The 17,215-nt window shown below is 29.2% G+C and overlaps 1 protein-coding gene across 14 annotated transcripts in view; it reads right to left on the reverse strand.

Moving 5' to 3' along the window:
* The window catches only part of Rcd2 (Reduction in Cnn dots 2), a 205,692-nt gene that overhangs the window by 182,737 nt on the left and 5,740 nt on the right, over nt 1-17,215 (reverse strand). For 11 of the 14 annotated variants that reach the window (XR_011396834.1, XR_011396833.1, XM_070110991.1 and 8 more), the window contains exon 3: nt 15,603-16,050. Coding sequence is in view for 7 of the 14 variants with exons in the window: in XM_070110991.1 (XP_069967092.1) it covers nt 15,603-15,672 (70 nt within the window). In the remaining 7 variants the exon portion in view is untranslated. Of the gene's footprint in view, nt 1-15,478; nt 15,542-15,602; nt 16,051-17,215 lie in introns of all 14 variants that reach the window. The other 3 variants (XM_070110994.1, XM_070110992.1, XM_070110997.1) reach the window with 1 other exon arrangement.

Below are 17,215 nucleotides of genomic sequence, written 5' to 3' on the forward strand. Positions count from 1 at the left end.
TTGTTTAACATTTTTGATATATTTTTTCTAAAATTTAAAGCTTTAAAACCTTTTATAAATAAAATTTCGTTTTAATTGAGATATCCATTTTTGTAAACCTTCAGAAAACTTAACCTAACCAAAATAAAGGTTAGTCGTTAATAAAGCAAAGAATTAGAAATTTAAATTTTTTCTTTAATAAATGAATTTTTTACATGGAATCATGTAAAAATACATATTAAAAGATAAAAAAAATTATAGGTTTTTTGTTCAGACAAAAAAAGTTATTGAACTTTCTTTATTTGCCGTTGAAAACAATTTTTCAAATTCTAAACAATAAAATCTTCCAAAGTTTAGCGTTAATCATGCACTTAATCTGCCATAAATAAAAGTTGCTAAAAGAGTCTAGTGTTTTCGCTATACAATAGGTAAGGGGCTATAGAAGATATTTTGCTTACACATGTTTTCCGCTTTATGAAAGTTGTCAACAGCCATTAGTGGTTTTAGTGTCATTTATTAGTGTGTCTGTGTCAATTTTTGTCTAACTATATAATCTATGTTAATTTAGCAATAAATATTTATAAGTCTCAGACCAATTTCAAACTTAAGGCGTGTGCATATAATAAAAAGTAAAAATAAACAAAAATTTAAAAGGATTGATAAATGACCAAATGGAAATGCGACAAGCTATCAGCGAGAAGCATTAGTAATCTATTTCAGAGACATTAACGCGTACTGATTTATGTGAGCAAGTGTTAAAAGTTTAGTAATTTGAATGAAATTACTAGAAGATCAATTAAAGTTCATTTTATTTCCTTCTACTATAATATTTCAATATGCTGAGTTCAAAAAGCATTCAAACTGAGTTATGAAGGCATAAATTATAATTTATAGGTGTAAAAGCAAGTTAATTTACTATTTTGAGGAAAAAAATTAGTTAAATTAATAAACAAAAAAAAAAAAACATATTAATTAAAACTAATAAAAAAAATATTAATCAAATTAAAACTGTTTTTTAAATTTAATTCAAAACTACAAATAAAAAAACATTTAATTTAAAAATATAATTCAATTATTTTTTCAAAATAAATACTACCCTTTTACGCAATATACCTAAACCATTTCATAAAAATATATTTTTTGTGAAAAAAAAAATTCGCTGATATAAAACTTTTATAATTACTTTTTAAATTTATTTTATATATGAATGCACTTTTGCATAAAGAAAATACACGAATGTTCAATTGCATATTCTGAAAGGCTCTAATTAATGTTACTCATACAATATGGCATCTATTCAATTTACAAAATTCTATGTCAAAGCGGCTCAAAATAAATATATTGTTATTAATAAAATCTAAAATATAAAAATTGAATATATATAAAAAATAATAGAAATATTAAAACAAAGAAAGAAATTAAAAAAATAGCATCGTTGTTTATTATTTGCTTAAGAATACGCCAATCTTTTACTTAAAAAAATAAACACACGAAACATAAAAATAACAGTAATCGGTGCCATATTTGAGTATCAGACAAATCAAAGTACAAACAACAGACTTTATCAACATTACGACAAGCCATAAAAACACAAAACAATATGCTCCAACTAAAACCAAATTAAGGTATGTAATAATTTTTTCGTAGTCTAGTCATAAATTTGTCAATATAATACATATCGTAACATTTTTTCCACTTTTTGATAACACCGGTTAGCAATATTTTATATTTTTTTGTCAAATGAAAACATCATAATTCTTACATAACATTTTCAATATACTAGGGTCACTAAGAAAAAAGAACGTTAGGTTTTCTGGTGACATTAAAACATAAATTTTTCAAGCAGTACAAATATCAGCTACATTTAGAGAACTTATTGCTTAATATAGAAAACATACTTATGATTTTCGTGAATATTTGGCTTCTGGATTTTTTTTTAATCTCCAACAATAATTTGCTAGTATTTCTGCGCTCCACTTACCTTGGTAGCGCTTCTCCATTAAGGAAATGCCCTGATGGAAGCTCTCAGATACTAGGTAGAGTGATTTGGACTTGGTTGTAATGCTTTTTGTTTGAGTCAACTTTCTTTTTCTCTATCTATTCCATTTATTGTTGTATTACATACAACTCGTTAAATTATTGTGCCCCTTAAATGTGTTATTTTCAAAATTCGTACGCCACTGATTACAATTGTAGCTAATTTATGAGGTCTTATAAATAATGAATGTTAACTTTAAATAAGTTTATGAACCAGGTTGATCACATTCCACGTGGGAAAGGAATTTCGAATAATACGAATTTTAAGTAGCATTCGTATAGTATTGAAGGATTATATACAATATATATAAACGTCTACAATATTATCTTATCATATTCTTCAAATTTTGCAAAGTACAGCGACCTTCCACACTCATGTAGATTAAATTAATTGGGGTATGTAAAAAATATGTATAAATGTACAAATTGTAAATGATTACGAATTCGTTAGTTTTAAGAAGCTAATAGGAAGTACTTGATTAGTAAAGTGCTGTCAACACTAAAGCAAATGTGAGTAAGAAGTAACAGTAGTATATAACAATTCATAGAAAGCGCGGCTGTCAGATATTTTTAGGAAAAGCTTTGTGTATTTGAATATAAATACAATTTTGAATTCGCTTAAATTTTTTATTAGAACTTGTTTTATAATTTTTACTCATTAAAAAAAGTTTACCAAAATATAAAAATTTCGGCTGTTTTATCATAAAATCATAACTATAGGTATGTGACTTGGCTACATACGCAGGTGTGTATCTGAAATAAACATCAGTGCTCCTAAATGTAGGCAACTCATTATTTCTCTGCGATATTTAACGCAGAAAATAAAAACTGATTTTTTTCTAGGCAGATATCTAAACTGGGTATACAATATATAAATAGAACGGGTCTAAAGCATATTAACATCTATAAATGAGCATTGTAACAAATTTATAATACAGATACTGCAAATAAAGGAACAGATATCTATATATTAAAAAAATGTCCTCGAAACAATAAACTTTTATAAAAAGTAATATCTTAAACTCATATAAGGAGTAAAGTTTTCTTTATAAAAAAGTAATTTCTTAATCTTATTGTATTATTGTAGGAGTACAGTTTCGTAATATTTTGTAGCTAACCTCGTTGAATTGCGATAGGCTGCAATCCTAAGTTGTGAAGTTAGTTTGGAGTTGCTGAAGTTACTGAGTTCTCCAATAGGTACATAGGTGCGTGTCTTTGCTCAGAATTTTCATCGGTGACGTACTCCATATTATATAGCGATATTAAACAAACTTCAAGTCGCATTATAATTAAAAATATCGTTAATTATATATATGCAAACTTGGCAACATTATCTATTATTTTGAAACCAACAACAAAGCTTATAAATAAGCCCGAAGTTTACTTTTAATAAATATTTTTCTATTTAATAAAAAACTAACATTACTGTGGGCCTTTTTATAAAGTAATCAAAGTCTAACTACCTTACAGCAAGAGTAACATATAAATATATATACAAATATATATTCATATATTCATAAGTATGTACATAAATACATATAGTAAGGCGCAACTTGACAATCGTTATTAAATTAATAAATAAATAAGTGAAGTGTAACAAGAAAATTTATTGTTATTAAATGCCAAAGCCAACACTCCAAGTGCGTAAACAGCGATAAAATTTACTATAAATAAGCAGATAGTAAAAATGAGGAAGCGAACGTGTTATTGAGAGTCCCCAGTGATGACAATACTAAAGTGCGGTACCGGCTCAGAAGATGAGTAACTGAAATTGATTGCAAAATCAATAAAGAAAACTTTTGAAGTGTTGACACTTGGAAGTTGTTAATAAATTAGAAACAAAAATAATTAGTTGAAAAGCTTAGATAAAAAGAAAAAAGGAACATTTTTTGTATAATTTAACTAAAATAAATAAATATATTTAGTGGAATTCATAAAGCAATGTCTTCTTAATTTTAAATACCATTGGGCTTATTAAATAAATTCTAAATGTATTTTGTAAAAAAATCCTAAGAAGAAAACTATTTGCTTCTTATTTTATAATAACAATATTCAATATTCAAACATACTGATAACAATATGTTAAAACAAAACCCGACCCTCACGTGATAAAATAACAAACAAAGCATAAGACTATACACACACGTGTGTAAAATTCGTAGACTTGAAACAAACAGAATGTGGCAAGATAGTCACGATTAAGGTGAATGTTTACATCCCGTTCAAGTGGAGGTGAATTGTCTACAAACTGGGTGAAAACTTGAGAGTTAGGTAATAGCATCTTAAGAAGAAGAGAAAATGAAGGAGTTATGCAATTTAGATGGGTTACAACTCACGTGGAAGACGCTTCAGCTTTATTGTAAAGAACTAAACCCTATGGGCTGCGCTTAATCCAAGCAATGTTTTACAAAATAGGTTAATAATGTTTTCAAGGCAAATTTGATTCGTATATTAATTCAACTTTTTGGAATTAACGCCAATTCGGGTATGACAATGAGGTCTTTCGCTTCTTTTTAACTTTGATGTTTATATTAAAATTAAAGGGGTTTAAAATATATTTAAATTGAGGTTCTCTAAAAAAATTATCGCCAAATTATCTTGAAACAACTTGTTCCATGAGCTACTGGATTATGATTCTCTTTTAAAGGTCTCGCCAAAACTGACTACCAACAACTTGTTCTACGAGCTGTTGTATCTGTTCATTATTTCACGGACGTTAGAGCATGTAACGAAGAATAAAGTTATTTTATAAAAAATAATATTCAACGAAATGTTATCGAACTTGTGTCACTTTGTTTGAATGTACCTTAATACTCATAGTGAGAATTGTTTTGACTTTATTCACCAGAGCTGTAATTTACAAGAATTTTTCGAGGTTCCCATGTTTATAGAATTCTAGTTAATATTTATGTAAGATTCTTAAGTCGTTAAATTATTTTTTATTCTACCATTTTTAGACGTTTTTCAGCTTTATGGTGAATGTCCCCCAGACGAGTTTTACTTATGTATATATCTATGTAATTTTGTTAAGGCTGGTTTTTGTCATTTCAAGTTTATTATTCTTTGATATCTTTCTTACATTGTATACTCTTTGAATGCCATAATTTTGTTATCTCCCAACTTGTCTAGGAAATTTTTCAGAGATTATTTGTAATTTACAGTTTTTTTTGCTGTTTTATTCACCTTCAGTGGCGCAACACATTGGCTTTGTGTACACATATGAGACATATGTATGTACAGAAGTATGTAATAGTGTGTAAATATATTTACATAGTCAAAGTTAACAATGTTGTAATTTGTCATTACTCTTGGCATTGAAAAAGTACATTGGTATGTCTATATATAGACTTGAAAGCAAACTCCCTCTCTTTTCCACTAAAAAGTAGTAAATAAGAACAAATGGGTAGAAACAGATATACTACATATATTTTGGTCACACAAATTTTAAAACCTTTACCTTTAAAAGTATCTCGGAGATCTCTACTATGGTAAATCTAACCTTCGAACATTACTAACCTTACTTTTGGTAGGAAAAGATATCGGACCACTGTACCATATAACTATCATAAAAATTAAGCGAACCAAATACAGACAAAAATCTGTTTATACCTTTTTTGTGCTATATGAAATGCACCTGTGAAGAGCATTGTTGCTTTGGTGTAGTTGAAGTTCGAGCTTTTTTTTTTTGTTTTTATTTTTAAAACTTATAATAAAACCAAAACAAGTATGCGAAAGGCCTATTATATATCGAATCGTCTAGCTGTCTGTCTCGTTTGGTTAATTAGGACAGCACAAAAATAGTTTTTGATAAAAGTTATATTTTTTTGGAAACTTTTTTTTTAACCTTTTATTTTTTTAAATTTAATTTCGATCAATCGGCTTGGCCGATAAATTAGTCTAATTTGACAAGCGTCAAGTACACGTAAGCTAACATGACGGGTACGCATGCATATATTAATAAAAAAAAAAAAACAGTTGACGGATGACGTACAAAATAGCTACATAATGCTAAACAAAATTTTGTTAATAATATGTGCAAATAAAAAAAAAAAAATTATTACTTTATCATAGCAAAAAATGAGCACTTCAGCATTAAGTGGCAATGCCCAAAGTTTTGTTTGTCACTGGAGGGAATTTTAGCGCGATATGTATCTTTAGGTGTGCAAAATGTAAATACAATAAAAATATCTGCAAATATGCATATATATTTCTGATTTGCAATTTCATGACATTTTGCACTTGAATTCACATATACACACATACATACATAAAAGGAATGTTCACACTCATACTGCGCAGATAGCCCTAACCTTGAAATGTGCTATCTCTACTATTTGTTTTACTCCACTTTATTTACTCAACTTTCTTCAAAAGCGTCTTTTTACATTTTTGTTTATCGTAAAAGCTGATAAGAGCAGAGAGAGATATTTGTAATTTAAATAGAGAGTGAGATATTATATTAAGCGAACTGGATTTATTTAGTAAAGACGTGCGATAAAGAGAAAAGAATGCAATGAAAGATTTAACTATGCAACTGGTTGTTGGAGGCGTATAAACAAAATCATATGCTATTAAAGAAAAGTTGAAAAAAACAAGAAAAAAGCTTAACTTCGGCTGCACCGAAGCTATAATACCCTTTACAAATCCAAAAGATTCCATACAAGAACTTGATTTTGATCGGTCAGTTTGTATGACAGCTATAAGCTAGAGTGTTCCGGTTTGCACAATTTGTTCGCTGATTGTAGCGTTGTCTTGGGTGATAATGCACATTAAATTTCGTGAAGATATCTCGTCAAATAAAAAAATTTCCCTTCAAGAACTTGACTTTGATCGATAAGTTTTAATGGCAGTTGACCTAAATAATTTCTTCGGAGATTACAGATTACAGGCAAAAAATTTCAGATCTCTGAAAAACTGAGGGAGTGTAGTTTGCGTATATTCATACAAATGGACAGACGGGCAGACATGGCTGAATGGACTCAGCCCATTATGCTGATCATTAATATATATATATTTTATAGGGTCTACCTTTTGGGTGTAACAAACTTCGTGGCAAACTTAATATATCCTGTTCAGGGTATACAAATAAAAAGTGTCAACAAGTTTTCAGCCTAATTTGAAGAGTTAATGGATTTTGTGGAAGGCCTTGGGGGGTCCACATTGTCAGCAGAAGTGTGACCTTGGGATAAAACACGCATGCCAGGTCGAGCTTGTTAAGCGTTTGGGGTGCACAAAATAGTATATGTATATTATACATATAAAGATAAGATAATCCTTTTAATATAAATTTAAAGTATTATTGACCAGAAGAAGTTAAAGAAATATATTTAAAAAAATTTAAAAAAAAATTTTCAATATGCCAAACTCACTGACAAGTGTTTTAAACCTTTGCTTCATATACCAATGAGACGCGCAGACTCGTTGATAGGCGGTTACTCACACCAGGCACATATTGCGCAATGCATCACCTACGTAACTCACCTCATACACTCCTCAGCTGTGAGTACTCAGCTGTTTATTTTACTGCACTGGAACTGATAGCTCATTTAAGCGGAGTTAATGTTAAGAATTTATTTTCAATTGCAAACAAAAGCAAAAATGAAAATAAAGTGATAAAAAATAAAAAGAAAGCGTAAAGTTATTGCCATAGAAAATGAAATTCTGGAAAATTCATCACGTCGTTGGAATGCGGCACAGTTGCGGACTTCATTTTTATGTTTTGTACGTAAATATCGGTTTTGCATTTTTTTGCGATGGAATGTGCTTCAGCACGTGTATACTTTACGAAATGCTAATTAAATTTGTAACAGACACAGCTGATACTGTGGAATTTCATGGAAAATTGCAATTATTTAGCGCATACTTTCAGGTGAGAGTATATTGTAATAGAAAGGCCAGATCGGGCTTGTGATGATTCAAACGTTTGGTTTTTACTCATGTCGTGTTAATTACGATGCCTTTGACAAAAATGTATGCTAAATTTCGTGCAAATAATTTCTCAAATAAAAAAGTTTTCCATACAATAAATAGATTGTGATAATTCAGTTCGTATCACAGCTATATGCAATAGTTGTTCTATTTGAAAATTTTCTTCGCATATCGTAGCGTTGCTTTAGAGAATATACAATACCAAATTTCGTAAAGATATCTCATCAAATAAAAAAGTTTTCCATATAGAACTAAGTAGCTTTTCATGAAGCTAAGCAGCCTTACAGTCGAAGTCACTTTTTATACCCTGAACTGGGTCCTCTTCAAAGAAAATCCAAATTTTAAGTTAGTAAAATTATAGCTTATTATGAATCGCTTATGAATAACCAGAGTTGTTCAGAGTTAGCGGTTTAGTTAAAACACGGTCTGCACTCTAATAATGCGATAATTTGGAAATTTAATTTAGTAAACAAATAATAATGTCAGTTTCTAGGCTAGCACTTCCGGTGGTTTAGTTTGTTAAAGTCATACACCAGGATCTAACATATGTACTTGTATGTATAAACATAAACATATATTAATGAAAATTAATAAAAAATTTAAACGAACATAGTGAAAGCATTTGAAGCACGACCGGAAGGAAGCATGTTTGCGTTAAAGTTGGAACAAAAATAGTTTTTGCCAAATTCACACATTAAATAGCGATAAAATTCAACTAAACATTTGTTATGCGAATCACATACAAAGTAGATGATTAATTCTAAAAAAATTGTTGTAAATATTATATGTTGCTATATGAAATATTTAGCTTTTATATTGTCAATGTCGCGAAATCCATAGCATTAGACAGGAAGTTGGGAGATTAAAGAAAATATGATAGAAGAAAGAATCAGCAAAAGAATTCGTTTTATATGTTTTTAATTAAGCTTCACTTGCTTCGCTTTAGCCAGTTTCTAACTCGCACGCTTTAGCTAAAGTTGTGATATTATCGTATTATGGGCTTTTCTGTAGCGGCGGCAAAAATGAGTAGCGATAAAAACGCCGGTTGGTGCGCACAATTTATGATATTTTTGTAGCAAATTTGTATGTCATAATTTTTGTGATATGCAAATTTATATACTATACTATGTACAAATATATATGTATGTTTATGTTAATTTTATTGCTTATGTTTGGTGACTTTTTTCACAAGTATATTTTAGTCTGAGGTTAATGAACGCCGATGTTCGAAAGTTATTAGGTTGTTGATCGAACTGTCTGGCTTTTTTTTATTTCTGAGAAAAAGAGAGAAGTGATATTTTGCTTTCAAACGTTGCAAATTAATAACTCAAAAATCTATGATTATATTGTTGTTAGGAAGCTAGAAAATAATAATTTATGAACAGAAAACGGTGAACAGTGCAAGTGGTCGAAGACAAAAATAATGATTATTTCTTAATAACAGTTTTAAGTGCTTTATGCTGAGTTAAACTCTCTAACTGGAGAACAAGAATTTTTTAGGAAAATCAGTTTTCAAAATGTAATATAATAAAACAAATATAAGAAATATTTAAGCGATTAAACAATTGGTATAAACAGCATATATGGGCATCAGCAAATATTGAACTTGGGTACATTTTGTTTTTGCGTTCTCTTGCCAAATTATTGATAGTAGATCTGAAATATTAAGTGTGATTCAAACAAAAAGCTGGTTTAAAATTCTTAAACTGGTATAAAAACAATTACATTTAGTCCAATGACCTGGATTTTGATTTCTCCTGCAAAACTTTTGATAGTAGTGCTAAAATATTAAGTTCCAGTCGAACAAATAACTGGTGTAAAAACATAAACTGGTATAAAAATATAAACTTCAACGGGATAACTTTGTTTTAGCTTATGATAAAAAACTGGCATAAATCGCATAAACTGTTATAAATAAATATAAAATTCAATTGATTATTTTTCTTTTGCTTTCACATGCAAACATTTTGATAGCAAAACTGGTATAAGTTAATAAAAATGGCGAGCAAAGAAGTAAAGAATGAAAGTTGGTCATATACTCGCAGAAGTAGTTGAACAATATACTGTAAATAAAATACATCCCTGAATGGGTTAAACTATTATTAAGCATAATTCTATGAAAACAGCAATAATACACATTAACAAATCGCAAATTAAAAATGAAAATGACATCAAAATTTAATTTAAGTGCTAGCTGATAAGACAGCTAAACCGATGATTAGTTAGCTTTATGTCATTTGAAATATAGTCATATATATGTCATATTTATTTTTAGTGTATATTTTGCTGGCAGTTTTTTTAAATATGTATGAAAAATTTCTTGCGGTTTCAATAGTGTTTTCTTCGATTTTTCGGATTTGTGTGTTTGTTTTTGCGACTGATAGTGGCAGCATAAGTGTGACACATACGAAGCTTGCAGATTAGACTGTTTCTCATCCAGCAGCCCATGATTTTGCTGTTTGTATAAAGCTATTTCAAATTTATGTATATAATTTTATTACAGAATGATAATTATATAATTTTTTTTAAAGATGCTTATTAATTTTATTGTTACTTTAAAATTTTTTTTTATTGTAAGCTTTTTTATTTTCTTTTATTTTTTATGGTAAATAATTTTTTTGTGTCTATTTAATAAAGCATTTAAATTTTAAAACAATTAAAGATATTTTTCTTATGTTCTTTTCGCTTTAACGTCATCTGAGTACATTGACACTTATTTATTAATTGTATATATATATATATGCAGGTACGTCTGTTAATACGTATTCGTAGTTATAAATACTTAATATTACTATCTTTTTATTTTCTGCTCATTTTGTTGTGTTTTTATTTTTTATTATGGATTTCTTTCTGCCGCTTAGTATCTTTTCGATTTGAATGTTATCTGTGCGTCAGTAAAATATTTTTGTTAAATCATTTATGACACTTAATGCCTTTTATGATTTTTATGACACAATTTGTTTAAAGTTGAATTTTTATGGAAGCTATTTTTATGACCAGTTAAAAACTATGGGCACAAATCTTTTCAACAATTAACACAAAGTAAAAGGTTAATATTTGAATGTTTTTTTTTTTATTTTTAACTGTTTTGATTTTTTCAAAAAGTATATTAATTAAGTGCTAAAAGCTTATATTAACATTTTGATTGGATACTTCACGCAAACCCACTGGCTTCCATTCATGTTGCCTTATATTCCATGTGTAGTCGATTACTTTACAACCAAATGAGTTTAGGCGAATTTGTGCTTGCATTGAAATTTGAATGTTTTACAACAAGTTTTAAGAACAAAATATACATTGACGAATATTAAGTAAATTTTTGTTAAGAAAAATTGTGCTTTTTTAATTGCGTCCAAAATCTTATATTATATTTGCTAAAGACCCATATGAGCAGTTACTTATTGAGAATTTATAGAAGTTAGGTTGCATAAAGCATTACGTAAAGCTAGTGAGAACACTTTGCATATGTGATTTGTTCAACCAGCTCAGTTAACGACGAAAACAAGAAGTTAAATTTATTTATACGAGTAACTCGTCCTGTTCATATTAGAGAGATAGTAAGAGATCTCAATATCTTGTAACAATCGCTTTTTATATTTGGGCGCATCCCTGTCAGACACGCACCAAAAGTCACAAAACAGATGCTTGCTTAGTCTGTGTTCACACGCGGCAATTTTTGTGGTGATAACACGGGCAAGTAGTGTATAGTGGAAGGTGCGACGAGGCAACAGACTTTGCGCATTTATTGGTCTCAGCTAGACTTAGAGACAGTTATGATCCTTAGGGATTTTTTCTGCTCTTAATACTCAAATATCAAGTCAGAAGGTGTCAATGCCTTACGACTGAAAATACTAAAAAGAATGTGTGAGTGAAGCAGAAATTATTTTGGTTGGGCCCTAATCAAGCGTATTGGTTTAAGCGTTGGTATAAACTCAAAATTTCTTAATATAAAATTAGAACAAACCGACCAGAGTTTTGCATGCGTGGATTCACTTGTAAATGTATTTTTGTGTCGTTTCTTTCCTACTACTACTTTCTATGTATATGTAAACATGAACTTCTTCCTAATTATTTAATGTGCTTCTGAATCATAATGCATTATATGGCCCTTTATTAAATTTTTTCAACATGATTTCAGTATTGTTTTCATGTGCAGCAAACTTAAGCGCTGCATGCGTAACAAATTCTATTTTTAACTGTGCTGCATAATGCATTCCGTGGGCATAAGTGATTTACTGAATACCCAAATACATACATGAATTCATACATCTGGTCTCAAGTGCTTGCCACTCATGCAACCGTGAGGGCATATATCATGTATATGCACTTAATCAGATGCTTGAAGAGTGATTCATCCCCAATGAAGGAAATATTTAATCATAGCAAATAAAATGTTAAAAATTAAAACAGAGGTGTTACAGTGTTCCATCGAGTTTAATGATCATTATGCTAGACGCTGTAGACTCTGATTTATTTACTGAGGGGAATTCTCAAATACACTTGAAGGACATTTCAGTTCACAATTCCAAGCATCGGATTTCAGAAATAAGTTTTGTTTCGTATTCTACAAACGAAAGTACTTCGATCTTCTTGCAAAAAGAATGAGTACAGAAGCAAAACTTTTCGAAGTAAAAATAATCTGAGTAGTTGAGATCAGTTAACAAAGGTCTAGCAACGAATACCTGAAACAGAATAGTAAGGCATATCTAAGAAAATTTTTACACTATGTACATAAAATTCCGATAGTAACAAGGGCAATTTCAATTTCTTAGGAAATCCGAAATGATTCATGCGATATGCATTTTCAAGACGAAAAAATTAAGAAAGGCAATATTGACATATATCTTTACGACGCCGCTGTCTGATAGTTAGTACAAACTGTTTGCCATTTTGCAGCAAAAATACCAACAGAAGCCTCTGTTGCTAGACGCCAGCAATGGACTTTGGAACAACAACAGGTGACTGTATGACGGGAAAACGAAGAAAATGAGCAAATGAAACTAAATTTACTAAAAAATTGTTTGAAAATAAGAAACTATGAGAAATAGTGCGCATTGAAGGCAAATATAACTGTATCAAATGCTTAAAAAATAAGATGTGAAAGTCATTAGGTGATTCATGGCGAATGGTGAAATACATATTTGTGTTAATGTGAGAGTAATTCAGGTTGTTGGAGCGCTAAGAAATCTGCGAAAATGCTCGGAAGCAAATGCAGAAGATAAGTTTGGTAAACAAAATTAAATAATAGATCGCGGTAAATGTTGAAATCGATGCCAAAAATCAATATGTAAAGACGTATTTGGTATTTGTGCGTTAATATACAATATATACAAACATGCCGCAGCATTAGACGCACAAAAATATAGTAGTTTTGGTGACTCGCAAACGCCCACACACAACGCCGGTAATTCGTTTCGAATTATGAAGTTCAATGTGACTTATGCGCGTATACCGTTATGTATTTACTAAATGTATATATATGTATTTACTTATTTGCTTATATTCAAGCGCACAAAAGAACTAATGAAATATTCATAATTTTACGTGAAAAGCAAGCAAAGTGAAGCAGCTGAGAGATCATATGCTCAGAGCGGAGCGTTCGCATACAAAACATCACATACAGACAACTGTAAACATATTTATATTTAAACATATTTATATTTAAACATATTTATGTATCTCGTATGCCCAAATATACATAAGTATAGTCCGAGAGCTGCTGTATTTTTATGAATGAAACTAGAAAGTTTGCGGTGAAATCAACAAGAAAAAATATATGAATCAGCGGTTGATGGGGTTTGCATACTTAAATACATACATACATACAAATTTATATATATGTATATATTATATTCAAAAGGGTAGCTACTTAAATGGTTTAGACTTAGAGTGTGAAAAAAATAAAAATAATAAACAAAATATTTTACGAAATTCGGTCATTAGTACCGAAAAATGGTTTTTATTTAAACTCTTGTCTGGTATTTTATATTAAAGCCACTTACGAATTTAAAAAAAAAACAATTTTTTGTTTTTGCCTATATAACCAATATACAAATACTTGAGAATATTCATCGAAAATGTGAATTTGATCCGGCAAATAGTTTCAGATAAATGAACGTATTTGTAACAAAATTTTAACCGTAGTACATTTAATCGGCTACCAAAACTTTAAACGAAATTTTTCACGAAATGCTAATATAAGAACCGGTGTGGAACATCTCTCAAAAAAAAAAACTAGACCGAACATTCTTCCAAAATCCTCTTAGATATATTTGTTTCAGTATTGTATTCAGATAATGATTGAAGGAATACGATTTTTGAAAATAATTCTTTTTTAACTACTCTGAGGTCTAAATATTTGTCTAAAATCATAAAAATTTTGAAGCCTAAATTTTTTTCACAAAATTTTGGCAAAAATCAAAATTTTGACTAGTGTTTCGACAGTAATCTGTATTAATCTGTAGTAATAATATTTTTTCTGGTTTTTGATTTTAAGATAATCTTAAGTAGTAAAATCTTCCTCATCACCATAAATGTTTTTGCAGCTCCTTCTGAAGACGGGCTGATAAGAAGTCCTTTTCAGACAAGATAAAAAGAATCAAACATTTTTCAAAATGAATCACCGATTATTAAAAAAGATGCCTCTTCAAAAAAAAGTTTATAAAACATGCACTTTTCTGGCTAAGAAGCTATAACCCTTTAAACTAATTTTGACAGAATAAATAAAAAATTTTGCTAGGTGGCGCTGCGGTCCAAAGTTTTTTAATTTCAATATTTATCATCCGATTTTGATACATTTTTAGAAAAAAAATTACAACATTATTTGAATTGAGTTTTAAAGCTTATTTTTTATAATTATTTAAAATCGAGGCATATATTTTCAAACAACCTGTCATATCTAAATACCTGCTAACATAAATTATCGAAAGTGAAAACGAAAATGAGAATTCGCCAAATGAGTTCAAAAACAATTGCCAGTAGACGGATTACGAGGAATTTAGAATTTAGTGACGTCAAAAAACCAAAAACAAAACTGAAATAAAATTTAAAAAATAAACAAAAAATCGCTTTAGAAAAATTCAAAAGCAAAAAGCAAATACAACAAAGAGATTTTCATCAATAGGCAAGGTCTTCTTTGTGTTTTCGAAACACATGCACAGTGGTTAATGCGATTTTGAAATATAAACAAAAGTGAAATTATTGAAATTTTTGTGGCAAATTGAATCACTAGCTGTTGTTATGCAGGCACTAATGAAAATATAATCAAACAGATCATTAGCGCAATGCAAGTGAGTACATAAAACGGACGCCTGTGAGTACATATATAAATATGTGTGAATGTATGTATACATGTGTATATGCGTGTTTTTTTTTTTAATTTTTCTTGATCTGTGCTGATTTTGCTCGCTAACTAGCTCACTCAACAAGTGCAAAGTGTTGTTCTTGTTGTTTTTATAAATTTTTCCTCTTGCATAGCTTGACAATGAGGCAAGTGCTAAGTATAAAGACTTAGTCCGATTTGCTTGTAACTCACCTGTTGTTTAACAGTGCGTGCAAGCGTGTGCGTGAATGTGTGTGTGTGTGTGTAGATTGATGTCTGTTAAATATTTCTTTGAAATTTTTTATGTGTATTTTTAATAACCTTTCGACGAACATACCTGGTAATACGGCGCCGTTGGTCAGTCCCAGCGATAGCGTCAAATACAGCAACAAGGCAACAGGCAACATTGTGCTATGGTGAATATGGTGCTGTTATTAGAGGTGTTGCAAATAGCTTCAGATATTGAATATTTACTGGTACTCGACGAATTACTTTTAGCTTGAACTGACTTGCAGTTATATATTTTTTAACATATTGCACACACTTTTTTAATTCGCACTATTTTTTTTTAAATAGAAATATATTTTTCACTTTTTACTTAATCTTTTTTACTTTGAAAAAAAGAACTTATAAAAAAACTTAACACTTTTTCAATATTTTGAAAAGGAAACTTAACCTTTTTTTTATAACACTTTAAATTACGTTTTCTTGAACTTTTTTTTCGAGTTTAAAATATTTTAATTATTTTCATCAAAATTTTTTACTGTTCATGCAAATCGAAGCAGCTGCAAAAAATTAAAAATAAGTTTTAATAATATACAAAAATATTTTTTTTTGTATAAAAAAAACTAAATTCTTTTTCAGAGTCAAGTCACGCGAAAAAAAAAATAGTTTTTTCCCACCCTAATATATATTGTCATATATTGGCAATATTGAATTTTTGCAATTTTTCTTAGCTCTACCGCTCAATTAGGCAACGCTTACAACAAAATTACAATGCATCATCAGTGCATCAATGCCACAAACACAGCAGGATTGTAAATTTCTACACATAAATACATTAAATGTAATTATAGAAATTTGTGTTGACAATCCCGAAAACGCAAATATTTCGGGATCGATGAAATATTTTGCTTAACGCTACTTAAACAATTTTTACTAGATAAACACATGCAAATCCAACATAAGTAGTGTCAATCCTGAAAACGCAAATATTTCGGGCTTGGTGATATATTGTAACTACTTTGTTTTAAATACGTTTTTTATTAAATAAACACATGTAAATCCAAAATACAGCATTTGTGTTGTCAATAACGAAAACTGAAAATTTCGGGATTGCTGAAATATTTTATTTATTTTTTTAAATACAATAGTTCCGCTACCTAAACAATTAAATTATGCAACATTTAAGTTAATCTAATTGTTATATAAAAATATAAGTAGTCATGTTTTAACACCATTTAAAAGAAAAAACTTAAACTTAAAAAAAAATGGATCATATATTACTAGCATAACTTAATAAAAGTGTAATTACATATACATACGTAAGCATATTGGTTATAAAAGAAATTTAAATTTAATTAAAAACGATTTTCTCTCTATAATTTGTATGAAAGCCTCCTAACTTAAATTCAAATTTAAGTAATTATAAGATATCATATAATTTTTTTTACGGAAAAAATTAAAATAATAATTTTTTCAGAAATTTTTTTTGGGGTAGTAAAATTACGATAAAAGGCATGCTAGAAATATAATCATACGTCTAAAGGGTATATTAAAGTCGCTTTAGCGGAAAATCAAACAAACCGTAAAAAATCCCGAAATCCCGAACGCACAAATTTAAGAAATCTCGCTAATATTGACATGCCTAGTACCAAAACATCTGTTAATATTTGTGAATTGATTATTAGCATTGAAGGGATAGAGCATTTCTGATTGAAATCTTATGGG

Source organism: Bactrocera oleae, chromosome 6 (assembly GCF_042242935.1).
Source record: "Bactrocera oleae isolate idBacOlea1 chromosome 6, idBacOlea1, whole genome shotgun sequence".
Lineage (NCBI taxonomy): Eukaryota > Metazoa > Arthropoda > Insecta > Diptera > Tephritidae > Bactrocera > Bactrocera oleae.